Genomic DNA, 12,500 nt, shown 5'->3' with positions numbered 1-12,500 from the left:
TCTTCTTCTTCGTATTCTTTGTTATCTGTCCTTCATCGCCTTATTATTTTCTTCCTCTTCCTCCTCCTCATTCATTCTTACTTTCTCCTCATTTCCCCCAATTATCCTACCGATTCTCCTCCTTTCCTCCTTCTACTCATACCACCTATTTCTACCACTCATTCTCTCTCCCTCTCTTTCTTACTTTCGCATCAGCTGATTGCCGTTCAAAAAAATGGAAGCTGGTCTGTGATTGGTCTTTGTGCAACCGAAATATGCAAGCGCTCTTCTGATTGGCTAATCTCCCTCCGGGCTCCATGTTGATTTGATTCACAGTAGTTAATCGATATTTTTAATCATGAAATGGGGGAAACATCGATATCCAGTAGGCCTAAGAAAAAGGGCGATGTTTTTTTCAGGGAGATAGGAGGGAGAGAGAGGAAAGGAAGGGTTAAAGGGAGGAGGAAGCGAGAGGGAAAAGAGGTTAAGGGAGGTGGAGAAAGCGAGAGAGAAAAAAGGGTGAAAAGGAGAGAAGACGTAGGGAGAACAAAAGCCAGGGGGAAAGAAGGGTGAATAGAGAAAGGAGAAGAAGAAAGGAAGGAGAGGGAGAGAAGGGTAAAAAGGTGAGAAAGTGAAATATACGAAGAGAAAAGAGAAAGCTGAACAGAGAGAGAATGATAGACAGTTTTTTTAAATTAGGAATAGTGATAATGATAATTTTAATGATAACTGTAATAATCATGATAATAAAAGTGATTGTAATGATGATAATAGCATTGATAGTAATTATGATAATGATGAATATGATAATGAATAATGATAATAGTTAACGATAATGATTACTATCATAACTGTAATAATAGTAATCGTAACAACAGTGATGACAATGAAGGTAATGATAAAGATAATGATCGCACCTGAGCCAGTGATAACGGAGATAGTGGAGCCAACATTCAGGAGAAACAGTCATCAATATAACAACAAAAGAGCAATAAATAACGGCATTAACGGCAATAACGGCATCGCCAATCACATCGATCACCGTGACCTGTAGATGATAATGATTCTTCTCTTCTCTCTCTCTCTCTCTCTCTTTATCTGTCTCATTCTCTTTCTCTTTCTTTCTCTCTCTCTCTCTATCTGTCTCACTCTCTTTCTCCTTCTCTCTCTCTGTCTCATTCTCTTTCTCTCTCTCTTTCTTTCTCTCTCTCTCTCTCTTTATCTGTGTCATTCTCTTTCTCTTTCTTTCTCTCTCTCTCTCTGTCTGTCTCATTCTCTTTCTCTTTCTTTCTCTCTCTCTCTCAATCTGTCTCACTCTCTTTCTCCTTCTCTCACTCTTCTCTCTCTCTCTCTCTCTCTCTCTCTTCTCTCTCTCTCTCTCTCTCTCTCTCTCTCTCTCTCTCTCTCTCTCTCTCTCTTTCTTTCTTTCTATCTCTCTTTCTCTCTCTCCCTCTCTCCCTCCTTCCCTCCTTCCCTCCTCCCGTCACTCCCTTGCTCCTTCCCTCCCTCCTCTCCCTCCTTCTTTCATTCCCTCTCTCCTTCCTCGCTCTTCCTCCTTCCTTCTCTCCCTTTCCCCTCCCTCCTTCCTCGTCTCCCTCCCTCTCCCCCGGTTTGTCCCCAGCGACGAGTGCCTCCAGATCACGGAAGGAGGAACTGCCACGTGGCTTATCTTCCCGCCATCCTTCGTTCACATCGCCTGGGGGGATTAAGGAGAGGGAGGGAGGGAGGGTAGGTGAGGGAGGGAGGGGATCAGAGGGTGGGGAGGGGAGGAAGGAGGATGGGTTCGGAGGGGGAGGGAAGGGGGAGGGAGGATGAGGGGGGCGAGGAGGAGGAGGGAGGATGGGTCTGGAGGAAGGAGTGGAAGGGGGTTAAGGGAGGTAGGGGATAGGGAAGGAGAGTGGGGGGAAGGGAAGGATGGAGGGAGGATGGGAAGCTAGTGTACAGAGGAAGGAGATAGAGAGGGGGAGAGCAGGGAAGAGAGAGAGAGAGAGAGAGAGATGGGGAGGGAGGCAGGGAGAGTAGGGAGAGGAAGAGAGAGAGAGAGAGATGGGGGAGGGAAGGAGGGAGGCAGGGGAGAGTAGCTAGGAGGGAGGGAAAGAGGGAGGTAGGAGAGTAGCTAGGGAGGGAGGGAAAGAGGGAGGAGGAGAGTAGCTAGGGAAGGAGGGAAAGAGGAGGTAGGGAGAGTAGCTAGGAGGGAGGGAAAGAGGGAGGCAGGGAGAGTAGCTAGGGAGGGAGGGAGGCAGGGAGAGTAGCTAGGGAGGGAGGGAAAGAGGGAGGCAGGGAGAGTAGGCTAGGGAGGGAGGGAAAGAGGGAGGCAGGGAGTGTAGCTAGGGAGGGAGGGAGGCAGGGAGAGTAGGGAGGGAGGGAGGGAGGATGATCAATTCGACGATGAGGAGATACCATAAGCCATTAGTTTCCGGTGCAGCTGGAGTTTGCCGAATTCCCTCTCTCCTTTTTTTATTGTTGTCGAGAACTGTGTTTCATTTTCTTATTTGGTGCTCTGTTGATTTTTATTTTTTATTTTTTTTTTTTCGGGTTTGTTGTTGATTTTTTTTTTTTCGGGTTTGTGTTTAGAGAGAGTGCGTGCATGATTTTTTTGGTTTTCGTCCGTGATTTTAAGATTTTAGTTTAGTTTCCTCTTTTATTAACCGCCCTTGCTAACTGCACAGGCGAGGGCAAGCCGTGGTACATCTGATGCATGGTCGTAGCGTAACATAATAGAATTACATGGGAAATTTAGGCCATAAAGATCAGCCTGTAATTGAAACCCGGCGTGCGAGTTCCGTAGAGTATGTCACGGAGCGGGCACCGTGGCAGGTGACCCGCCTCTTAAGCGCGGGCACGTGCAGAAGGCGCCCGTTATCTCTCTTATCAGCCGGGTCGTCTCAGCTCGTTAACCGGCTCGCACCTTATCTTAGGCCGGGTTATTGCCGCGCAGGTGCTTTATATCAAGCATTTCTTGCCTTCGGCCGGCCAGGACGCGAGGAATTTCTGGAGATTAATTGGCATCGTTATCGCTTCTGGTCGGGGGGGAGGGGGGCCGCTCTGATTAGGATTATTAGGATCTTCGTCATTATTATCTTATTCGGATTTTTTTTATCCTGCTTTTCTTCTCTTCTCCGTCTGCATTAATCGTCGTTGTTTTTTTTTTCTTCTTCTTCGTTGGGGGTTGAGTAATGGTGATGGTGAAATACGTTTTTGGGGGCTCGGGATTCGCAAAAATTCGTGAGAATGATTGTGATTAAACGCGCGCTTATGCATGCCCTTATGTACACGCACACGCACGCACGTAGGCATACACACACACGCACACGCACACGCACACGCACACGCACACGCACACGCACACGCACACGCACACACACACACACACACACACACACACACACACACACACACACACACACACACACACACACACACACACACACACACACACACACACACACACATACATCATTCAAATTATCACAGATACATTATCTATATCTCCATGTCCTTGTATGCGTGTGTCTGTCAGTCTGTCTATCTGTCTCTCTGTCTGTCTGTCTGTCAGTCTGTCTGTCAGTCTATATCCGTCTGTCTATCTATCTGTCAGTCTGTCTATCTGTCTGTCAGTCTGTCTATCTGTCTATCTGTCTATCTATCTATCTGTCTGTCTATCTGTCAGTCTGTCTATCTGTCTGCCTGTCTATCTGTCTGTCCGTCCGTCCAATCCGTCTCAACCACATACACATCACCCAATCATCCATCGAATCCCAAACAAACAAGCAAACAAACAAAGCACAACCCCAGTCTCCCTCCGCCTCCCTCGCAACGTGTCTAAAACGTGTGTTTGTCTCCCTCACGTACATCCTCCGCAAACTACATTAACGCAGACAAATGCTTTCCCAGGGGGTGATTTCACGGCCCAGCAACCCCCCCTCACCCCCCTCACCCCTTCCCCTCTCTCCCCTCTTACTTCTTCTCTCGCCTCTCCCCTCTTACTTCTTCTCTCGTTTCTTTCTCTTCTGGTTCTCTGTCTTCTTTCTTTCATTTCTGCTCTCTGTCTTTCTTTTTTTTTCTTTTCTGTCCTTTTTTTCTATTCTCTCTCACCTCTTTTTCTATTTCTTCCCTCCTTTTTCCTCTTCCCCTCTCTCTCCTTCTTTACCCCCCTCCCTTCCCCTCCCTCTCTCCCTCTACCTCCTCCTCCTTCCCTTCTCTCCCTTCCTCTTCCCTCTTTTCCCCTCTTCCCTCCTTTTTACCCATATCCCTTCCCCTCTCTCCCTCCCTTCCCTCTCTTCTTCTCCCATCTCTCCCCTTCACCCTCCCTCTATCTCCTCTCCTCCCTCCCTCCTTTTACCATTATTCCTTCCCCTTTCTCCCTCCTCTTCCCTCTCTCCCTTTTTTCCCTCTCCCTTCTTCTTTACCTCTCTCTCCCCTCCCGCCTTCCCTCCTCCCTTCCCCCTTCCCTCTCCCGCTCTCCCCTTTCTCTCCCCTTCCCCTTTCCTCCCTCCTTCCCCTCCCCCTTCCCCCGTCGCCCCCTCAGCGCCTCACGTGACGTCACTTCCGGCGGCGCGAGGAGAGTCTTCCGGAACGATGGGTCTTCTCAGAGACTCCCGCGTCCGATTCCTTCCGTTCGAGTGCATTTGCTTTTTGTTTTTTGTTGTTGCTTTTGTCTTTATTGTTTGTTTGTGTTTTTTTGTTTACGTGTTTGTTTGTTTTTTGTGTGTGGGTTTTTTTCTGGTGGAGGCTTTTTTTTTTTTTTTTTTTTTGTGTTCGGCTTCTTGTTTTTGTATTTTTTTGTTTGTGTTTTGGCGTGGATTTCCTTCCGTTCGAGCGTTTTCTGTTTTTTTTTATTTTTGTTATTGTTTTGTTTGTGTTTTTGTGTGGATTCGTTTTTGAGTTCTTCATGTGGGGGGGGGGGGGGGGGCGTGGGACTTATGCATATATTTTAGGCATTAATTTGTTCGTCTGTTTGTTTGTTTATGCATGTAATTAATTATAGATTATCTACCTGTTACGTATCATATATATATATATATATATATATATATATATATATATATATATATATATATCCTCACTTTATACATTTTTATCATTCTCTCAGTCTCCTTCTTATCAGTCTCTCCTTGCTCCCGTCTCTCTGTTCCGAAAATCAAGCGATTAACGCCCTTTCTCTCCCTCCCGCAGCACAATGGCTAGCAGGCCGCTGACTCTGCTGACGGTCCTCGCGGCGGTGCTCCTGCTGACATCCGCCGCCGACACCACCGCCGCCACCGCCGCCCCCGCCGCCGCCGCCGCCCCCGCCGCCACCGCCGCTGCTTCCGCTACAGTCCTCGCTACGGAAATCGCCGCCGACGATGACGAAGGGATGAACGACACGAACACGGTCATCGCTACGAATCCCGCCCCGACCGCCACCGCTACGGCCACCGCTACGGCCACCGCTACGGCCACCGCTACGGACGCCGCCACGGACGCCGCTACCGCTACCCTGGCGGACGTGGAGATCCCGGCGGTGCGGCAGGACTTGGAGGAAAGGGAGAAGGAGGAAGAGGAGAAGGAGAAGAGGAAAGAGGAAGAGGCGTCAGCAGATGGTGAGTCTCGATTTGTTCTTTGGATTCGGTCGCTCGGGCGAGGTCGAGGTCGTCGTCGGGAGTCGGGAGTCGGGGGAGGGAGAGAGGGGAGAAGGGGAAAGGGAGAGGGGGAGAAGAGTAGAGGAAGGGGAGGGAGAGAGCGGAAAATGGAGGGAGGGGAAGAAGGGTTAACGGAGAGGAATAGAGGGAGGAGAAGAGATGGAAAGAATGATAATGGGAAGAGAGAGAGAGAAGGGTATAGAAGGGAGAAATAGAAAAGAATAAAAGGGGAGAGGGAGATAAAAGTAAAGGGAGGAAAAAGAGAGAGAGAAAAGTGAGAGAAAAGCGAGGAGGAAGAGAGGGAATAAATTTAGGGAAGGAAAGGCAAGGAGAGGGAGAGAAGGGGAAAGAGAGAAAAAAAAGGGTGAAAGGGGGAGAGAGGAAGAGGGGGAGACGTAGCCAAAGAGAGAAGAGAAAAGCAGGAGAGAAATGGAGGAGATGGAGCGATACGGGAAAAGTAGTGCGATGGGAGAGAGAGGAGGGAAGGAGTAAGAAAAAAAGAGAGAATGAACAAAGAGAAAAAAAAAATCAAATAGATAATGATTCATGAAAGTGGGAGAAGGGAAAAGGAGAATTAAGGACAGACGATAAAAAGGGCAAATGAGAGAAAGGGGAGAGGCAAATGGAGCGCTATTTACATGCCGCTAATAATGCAATTTTCAATTTCTACTTTTTCCAGCGCGTTGGGGCGAGATTAGAGGAGAGAGAGAGAGAGAGAGAGAGAGAGAGAGAGAGAGAGAGAGAGAGAGAGAGAGAGAGAGAGAGAGAAAGAGAGAGAGAGAGAGAGAGAGAGAGAGAGAGGAGAGAGAGAGAGAGAGAGAGAGAGGGGAGGGAGGGAGGGAGGGAGGGAGGGAGGGAGGGAGGGAGAGAAAGAGAGAGAGAGAGAGAGAGAGAGAGAGAGAGAGAGAGAGAGAGAGAGAGAGAGAGAGAGAGAGAGAGAGAGAGAGAGAGAGAGGGAGGGAGGTAGGGAAAGAGAGAGAGAGAGAGGGAGAGAGGGAAGAGAGGGGAGAAAGAGAGAGAGAGGGAGAGAGAAAGAAAGAAAGAAAGAGAGACAGACAGATGAAAAAATAATAAATGAGAGAATTAAAGACAGCAATTAAAAGAAACAGACAGCAATTACCTAAAAACAACAACACCGAAAAAACGAAAAAGAAAGAGACGGTAGAAGAGGCGGAAGTGAAAGAAAGAGAGAGAGAGAGAGAGAACAAGACAGAGCAAGAAGGAAGAGGAGGCCGCCCAGCAGACATCTCAAGGCAGAGACAGTAGAGTCAACAGAGCCAAGTAGAGAAGTCTGAACATAAATATAACCAGAGGATTGGGAAACTAAGTTTTTAATCTTCCTGAACAAATACAAACCTCGTTTCGCGCCGGAGGAGGAGGAGGAAGGGGAGGGGGAGATGGAGGCGGAAGAGGAGGAGGAGGAAGGGGGGAGATGGAGGAGGAAGAGGGGAGGAGGAGGGGGGAGATGGAGGGAAGAGGAGGAGGAGGAAGGGGGGGAGATGGAGGAGGAAGGGAGATGGAGGAGGAGGAGGGGGGGGGGAGGTGGAGGTGGAAGAGGAGGAAGTGGTGGTGGAGGAGGGGGGGAGAGGGAGGAGGAAGAGGAGGAGGAGGAAGTGGTGGTGGAGGAGGAGAGGGAGGGGGGGAGGTAGAGGTGGAGGAGGAGGAGGAAGTGGTGGTGGAGGAGGAGGAAGATATGATGGTGGTGGAGGTGGTAGGCATATTATACTCTCTCTCTCTCTCTATCTATCTATCTATCTCTATCTCTATCTCTATCTCTTTCTCTCTTTCTCTCGCTCTCCTCTCTCTACCATTACTCTGCCTCTCCCTCTCCATCTCCCCCTATCTCTGTTTATCCTATATCCCCGTCTACCTCTCTGCCTTCACACCCTTGTTGTGATAGACATATCTGTAATAAGATCTGTCACATCGTGAATATTATGCATAAATTTTGCTGATCATTTCGAAGTTGCGATTAATGCTTCATTAAAGTTGTATATATAAGTATCCATCTATCTATCTATCTATCTATCTATATATATATATATATATATATATATATATATATATATATATATATATATGTTTGTATGTATATATATATGAATATATATATATATATATATGTATATATATATATATATATATATATATATATATATGTATATATATATAGACACACACACACACACACACACACACACACACACACACACACACACACACACACACACACACACACGCACATACACACACGCACACATACGCACACACATACACACACAAACATACACATACACACACAAAATATATATATATATATATATATATATATATATATATATATATATATATATATATATATATATACATATATACATATTTACATATATACATGAAATATAATACGTATGAATAAGTGGGTAGATAGAGAGAGAGGCATGAGACATAGACAGAGAGAAACAGAAAGAGACGGAAACAGAGAGAGGAAGAGGGAGAAACAAGAGCGTGGATAAGACAGAGAAACATGAATAGAAACAGAGAAAGGAAGAGCCGTAGAAACAGTTAGATAAGACAGGAACAAAGAAACAGAAAGAGACAAAAGAGAGAGATCGAGATACAAACAGATAGATGAGACAGAGACAATAGACAAGCAAAAATATACAGAAACACGGCGAGAGAAATACGAAACAGATGGATAAGCCAGAGGCATAGAGAAACAGCGAGAGACAGAAAGAAAGAAAAACGAAAAGATACGAAACACAGAGATAGACAAAAAGAGACGAAAAAACAACAGAAAAAAAAAACAGAGAGATAAAACTAAATAAAAGAAAAAAAATACAAAAAACAAAACAAAACAAGACAAAAACGGAGAGATAAGAATAAATAAAAAGATCAAATAGTCTATTTTTATCTTCCCTTGTGTCCATTGCTTCAGTCAGATACGTCCCTTGCAGTGAGCTCGTCTTTCGGAGGCGTTGTTGACAGCTTGTGAAAAATAGATCGCGAGAGCAAGGCTATTTTCATCCTTTTTTGTCCTTTTTTTGGAAATCCATTTTATCTATTTTATCCTTTTTTGAAATCCTTTTCATCTTTTTTGTCTTTTTTAATCCTTTTTATCCCTTTTTATTTTTTGAAATCTTTTTTATCTTTTTTTATCCTCTTTTTAATCCTTCTTTATCCTTTTTTTTTCTTTTTTAAATCCTTTTTTATCCCTTTTTATTTTGTTTAATCTTTTTTATCTTTTTATCCTCTTTTTAATCTTTCTTTATCCTTTTTGAAATCCTTTTTATCCCTTTTTTATCCTTTCTATCTTTTTATCCTCATTTTAATCCTTCTTTATCCTTTTTTATCCTCTTTTCCGGGAAGGAGAATGAAGCCAAAATGCCTGTGGTAAGAGAATCTATTTAAACGTTCTCTCGGGAATGGACTTTAAATAATAAAATAATGGAAACAGAGGATTAGATAGATAAGACATAGAGTCTTCAACGAATTATAAAAAAATCATGAAAAAAATAGCCATATAAAGAGTAAATGAATAAAAAAAGAGAAATAAGCAAACCATGAACAAAAAATAAACAAATAACCGCATGAATATACTCGAAATATGATGATAAAAAAAACGTAAAAAAAAACAAATAACCACACGAATATCCTCGAAATATGATTTAAAAAAAGCGTAAAAAAAGTAAAGCGAGTTCACAAGAAAGGTAAAAAAAAAAAAAGAAAAAAAAAATATCCACATGAATATCCTCGAAATATGATTTTAAAAAACCGTAAAAAAGATATGTATATATATATATATATATATATATATATATATATATATATATATATATATATATATATATATATATATATATAGCGAGTTCACAAGAAAGGTAAAAAACAAAAACAAATATCCACATGAATATCTTAGAAATATGATTTTAAAAAAAACGTAAAAAAAGTAAAGCGAGTTCACAAGAAAGGTAAAAAAAAAAAAATGTCCACATGAATATACTCGAAATATGATTTAAAAAAAACGTAAAAAAATATATATATATAGCGAGTTCACAAGAAAGTCGTTTCAGAAGCAGAACCTCCCTCCGTCAGGATATGCGTGGGAAACCGGCTCCTGTTATTGGCCGGGGCTGTCTGCTAAGTGTTAAAAGATAGCTACGTACCTGCGCGCCCACGTGGGGGGGGGATACACGCCCAAATGGATTGTTATTTCGGTATGAATGTATCTGCCGCATTACAAGGGTGGGCGGGGGACGAGACACTTACAATAATACTGTCGCGAGGTTAAGGGTTTCTCTTGTTCCTTTATCGCTTTTCGTCCTTTCTCTCTTTTCTCTTTCTTTTTCTTTCTTTCTTTCTCTTTCTCTTTCTCTTTCTCTTTCTTTCTTTCTTTCTTTCTTTCTTTCTTTCTTTCTTTCTCTTTCTTTCTTCTTTCTTTCTCTTTCTTCTTCTTCTTCTCTTCTCTCTCTTCTCTTCTCTTCTTCTTCTTCTTCTTCTTCTTCTCTCTCTTTCTTCTTCTTCTTCTTCTCTTTCTTCTCTTCTTCTCTTCTCTTCTCTCTTTCTCTCTCTCTCTCTCTCTCTCTTTCTCTCTCTCTCTCTTCTTTCTTCATTGTCTTCGCTCTCGTTTTTTTCGTTTGCTTTTAGTTCACATCTTCCCTTATTTCTTCCTCCGTATCTTCCTTTCCACTTCCTATTCCCCTTTTTTTCTCCCACTTCCCCTTTTTCCCAATCCACTATCCCCCACTTTCTCCTTTCTTCTCCTTCTCCCCCCCTCTTTCTCTCTCTCTCTCTCTCTCTCTCTCTCTCTCTCTCTCTCTCTCTCTCTCTCTCTCTCTCTCTCTCTCTCTCTCTCTCCAGCTTCTTGATAATCACACTCATTACTTTTGTTTCATTTTAGCGGAACCTCAGGCGGGAAGTCAGGGTGGGGGCTTGGAACGTATACGGTAGCGAAACCTGGACATTGTCCTGTGCCTTGGAGGCTCGTCTTGAAGCCTTTTGCAATAGGTCCTTGCGCCAGATCATGGGGTACTGTTGGCGGGACCATGTGTCCAACCAACGGTTGCACCGTGAGACTGGCACAAGCCCTGTTATCTGCACAATCCGTGATCGCCAACTCCAGGCTATACGGCCACCTGGCGCTTTCTCAGGATGATCCTGCCCATCAGGTCGTCTCTATTCGAGACAACCCTGGGAGGAGGCCTGTGGGACGACCGAGGAAGTCGTGGCGGGCAGATCGATCAAACCTGCCGTGATGAACTAGAGATGGGCCGAGTCCCTGCCTGGCGTCTAGCCATGAGGGATCCTCGTGGGTGGAAGCGAAGGGTGGATGCGGCTATGCGCCCCCGTCGGCGTCAGCCCCCATGATGATGATGATGATTAGCGGAACGTTAACTCGGGGTAGCGAGATGGAGAATGAGGAAGAGGGAGATAGAGAGGATGGAGAAAGAGGGGGATGGAAGGAGATAGAGAGGATGAAGGAGAGGGAAAAGGAAGGAGAAAGAGTAGGATAGAGGAAAAGAAGGAAAGGGAGGGAGATAGAAAGGGAAAAGGATAGAGAAGCATGGAGTCAGAGAGAGGAGAGAGAGATGAGAGGGAATAAATGAGACACTCATAAGAAAAGATAGACGACAATAAATAAAAAGGAAAGAATGAGAGGAAAGAAATGAACTGAGGAGGAGGAGTAGAGGGAGGAGGAGGAGAGGAGGAGGGAGGAGAGAGGGAGAGGAAGGAAGAGGGAGGGGGGGACGCTGGAGCACAGGAACGCTTTACACAAAATGCTAACGCCAACAACCTTATTTCTGCTCGCCACTTTGGTATGTGGAGGGATGGGGGGAGGGGGTCGTTGGTAGGGGAGCTAATTTTTTTTTTTTCTTGTTTTTTTTCTTTTTTTTTCATTGCTCGCGGCGAGAGCGAGTGCGGTAATAAGCCAAGCCTTGGGATATAAGGGTGAGGGGAGGTGGGAGGGAGAGGGATGGAAGGGAGGGGAAGAGACGAGGGGTAAGGGGTAGGGAGAGGAGGAGGAGGAGGAGGAAAAGGAGAAGGAAGAGGAGGAGGAGGAGGGGTTGGAAAGGAAAGGAAGAGGAAGAAGGGAGGATGGAGATGAGTGAATGGTAGAGGAGGAGGAGGAAGGGAATGGTGGATGAAAGAGAGAGAAGGAGGAGGAGAAGAAGAATAGCGGAGGGAGAAGGGAATTAGCGAGAAATGGAAAGAAAGGAAAGGGGGAGGAAAGAAAAAAGGGTAGGGTAGGAGGGGAAGGAAGGAGGAGAGGGAATAAGGGATGATGTTCTGGGTGATAATGTTTCAGAGAGAGAGAGAGAGATCAAGAAATAGAGAGAGAGAGAGAGAGAGAGAGAGCAAGAAAGAGAGAGAGAGAGAGAGAGAGAGAGAGAGAGAGAGAGAGAGAGAGAAGAGAGAGAGAGAGAGAGAGAGAGAGAGAGCAAGAAAGAGAGAGAGAGAGAGTACTGGATGATATTGGCTGTTGTTTTATTTGGCGCTTTTGTTGTTGTCTTTTGATCTGATTTCTTTTTCTTTCGCGAGGGTGAGCTGAGATGGAGGAGAGGGGGGAGGGGGGAGGGGGTGGTAGAAGGATTATTTATGCGAACTCTTTTTGTTTCCTTGTGTTTCCCTCTTTCTACCCTTATCTGTTATTCCTTTTTTTCTCTTTATCTGCTATTCTCTTCTTTTCGCTTTGTCTCTTATTCTCTCACTCTCGTTTTCTCTTTCTCTCTCTCTCTCTCTCTCTCTCTCTCTCTCTCTCTTTCTCTCTCTCTCTCATTTATCTCTCCTCTTTCCTCTTTTCGCATTTCTTGTCTGCTCTGTCCCTATCATTTTCTCTCCCCCTTTCTCTCTTCCTTCCTATATTCCATCCTTTCTTCCCTCTCACACTCTGATACTTCCCTC

At 44.8% G+C, this 12,500-nt stretch overlaps 1 protein-coding gene across 2 annotated transcripts in view; it reads left to right on the top strand.

Annotated features, from left to right (window-relative positions):
- The first annotated feature begins 5,158 nt into the window (after positions 1–5,158).
- The window catches only part of LOC113822084 (uncharacterized), a 177,442-nt gene continuing 170,100 nt past the window's right edge, over positions 5,159–12,500 (top strand). For both annotated transcript variants that reach the window (XM_070121157.1, XM_070121156.1), the window contains exon 1: positions 5,159–5,561. In XM_070121157.1, coding sequence (XP_069977258.1) covers positions 5,159–5,561 — 403 coding nt within the window. The remainder of the gene's footprint in view (positions 5,562–12,500) is intronic.

The sequence above is a fragment of the Penaeus vannamei genome, chromosome 4 (assembly GCF_042767895.1).
Source record: "Penaeus vannamei isolate JL-2024 chromosome 4, ASM4276789v1, whole genome shotgun sequence".
In the NCBI taxonomy this organism is placed as follows: domain Eukaryota; kingdom Metazoa; phylum Arthropoda; class Malacostraca; order Decapoda; family Penaeidae; genus Penaeus; species Penaeus vannamei.
This window is presented reverse-complemented; position numbering and strand designations above follow the sequence as displayed.